This window comes from Scyliorhinus canicula, chromosome 6, assembly GCF_902713615.1.
Source record: "Scyliorhinus canicula chromosome 6, sScyCan1.1, whole genome shotgun sequence".
In the NCBI taxonomy this organism is placed as follows: Eukaryota; Metazoa; Chordata; class Chondrichthyes; order Carcharhiniformes; family Scyliorhinidae; genus Scyliorhinus; species Scyliorhinus canicula.
Window position 1 is genome coordinate 218,306,916 of NC_052151.1, and position 2,277 is coordinate 218,309,192.

Genomic DNA, 2,277 nt, shown 5'->3' on the forward strand with positions numbered 1-2,277 from the left:
CTTTCCCCAGCGCCCCTTCCATTATTTATCCAATTCCTCCTGAAAGTTCCTGTGGAGTCAGCTTCCACCAGCTCATCTGGGCGTGCGTCCCAGATTTAAACAACTGGCTGTGTAAAATTGCCTTCATCGCCCCTCTGCTGCATTTTCCTGTTGCATTATATTGTACAAATGTGCGTCCATTTTCTGTTGTATATTTCTGTACCTATATCTAGATATGGTGAGTGAAACGTCACTTCGAGATGTCCTAATTCACCTGTCTCCAGGGCAGGGTTCATCCGCTGCATGCTCCAGAGCATTCCAGTATATTCGCGTCTCATAGGGTTTCACCTTGTGCGCGGTGACGAGATTCCGAAACCTGCAAACGGAAAACCTCACCTTCCCGACGTGGAACTTCAGCTGCGAGTGGATTTCCACTGGATCAATCTTCAACTCCGCCAAGCACAGCCCGATGTAGACGTCCTCCAGTTTAAAGTAGGGGACGATCCTGGAAATGTTCCAGACTCGATTGGCAACATCGGCCGACATCACGTACCCAGTGCCGGAGCAGAATGGTGGATATTTTTCCTGAGGATATTCCTGCTCACTGATGTACCATTTACTGGACTTGTGTCTGACGGGTTTAAAATTTCTCATGACGAAGCCGGTGAAGATGTTTGTGTGATTAATTTGCAACAAGAGCTCGGTCAGATAATCCACGTTCACAAACATGTCGGAATCGGTTTTCATCACGAAGGATACGGACGGACAGAATCGGTTCACCCAATCCAGGCCCATCAGCACCTTGAGGGTCAGGTTGTAATAACTGTCAGTGAAATCTTTCTGGATGATGTCCTTGTGCAGTGAACTCTCTTTCTGCAGCTGTTCCTGATGCTCTCGGCTGTACCCCAGCAAGAAGTAGGTCACCACCCTCTGGCCGTGGGCGGTCCTCACTCTCCCCCACGTCTGGCGAATGGCCGAGCGAGCTTCCAACTGGTCCTGGGAACTGGTGACCAGGAGGACCAGGAATGGGGGCCGGGTCTGACAGCTGCTATTCGGCAACATGAGGAAGGAGTGGTCACTTAACTTTGCAAAACGCCAGGGATCAACAATGCATTGAGTTGCATAGCTGAAAATAAAGAAGACCAACAAGACGCCAACAACGAACGAACATTTCCTCCCCAAGAATAATTTGAAACGCAAGCTTCTTTGAGAAAATAACCTCATGCTCTAGTTCACCTGTAAAATAAAATAAACAAGGTGGTATTGGTGGGGTCCAGATCTTGCAACAGGAATCAGTACGCAGTTTAAAATTATTGGACTGAACTGTAATGTTATTTTTTTCCCTGGTATTATAATAATCTTTGTTAGTGTCACAAGTAGGCTGACATTAACACTGCAATGAAGATACTGTGAAAAGCCCCTAATGGTCACATTCCGGCGCCTGTTCGGGTACACAGAGGGAGAATTCAGAATGTCCAAATGACCTAACAGCACGTCTTTCGGGAATTGTGGGAGGAAACCGGAGCACCCGGAGGAAACCCAGACAGACACGGGAAGAACGTGCAAACTCCACACAGACAGTGACCCAAGCCGGGAATCGAACCTAGGACCCTGGCGTTGTGAAGCAATAGCGCTAACCAGTGGTTATTGGGCGTCGCTGGCTAGGTCAGTAATTATTGCCCGTCCCGAATTGCCCCTACATATGGTGGTGGTGAGCTGCCTTCTGGAACTGCTGCAGTCCATGTGGGGTAGGTGCACCCAGATTGCAGTTAGTGAGCGAGTTCCAGTCCCAGTCACAGTGAAGGAACGGCCGATTTATTTTCAAGTCAGGGTGGTGAGTGACGAGGAGGGGAACCTCCAGGTGGTGGGGCTCCCAGGTACCTTCTGCTCTTGTCCGAGGTGGTAGAGGCCGTGGGTTTGGAAGGTGCTGCTGAGGGAACCTTGGTGAGTTGCTGCAGTGCATCTTGTAGATGGTACGCATGCATGTCACTGTTCATCGGTGAAGGAGGGAGTGAATGTTTGTGGTAGGAGGAGCAATCAAGCGGGGCTGCTTTGTCCTGGATGGTGTCGAGCTTCTTGAGTGTTGTTTGAGCTGCACTCATCCAGGCAAGTGAAGAGACGTCCATCACACTCCTGACTTGTGTCTGGTGGACAGGCTTTGGGGGGTCAGGAGGTGAGTTCCCCGCAGCAGAATCTTTGAAAGCTTGACCATCTCTGGAACTGCAGACAGTATGAAGCTGCTGCACATCAGGTTCAATTTAGCAACAAGGACAGAAGGACGACATTCTCCATTGAAGA

General features: G+C 49.7%; 1 protein-coding gene across 1 annotated transcript; it reads right to left on the bottom strand.

Moving 5' to 3' along the window:
• Window positions 1–242: 242 nt before the first annotated feature.
• Window positions 243–1,203, bottom strand: LOC119968021 (beta-1,3-galactosyltransferase 5-like). The gene has a single exon (XM_038801124.1). It carries the CDS (start codon window positions 1,201–1,203, stop codon window positions 250–252), a length of 954 nt encoding a protein of 317 aa, XP_038657052.1. The 3' UTR covers window positions 243–249.
• Window positions 1,204–2,277: the final 1,074 nt, after the last annotated feature.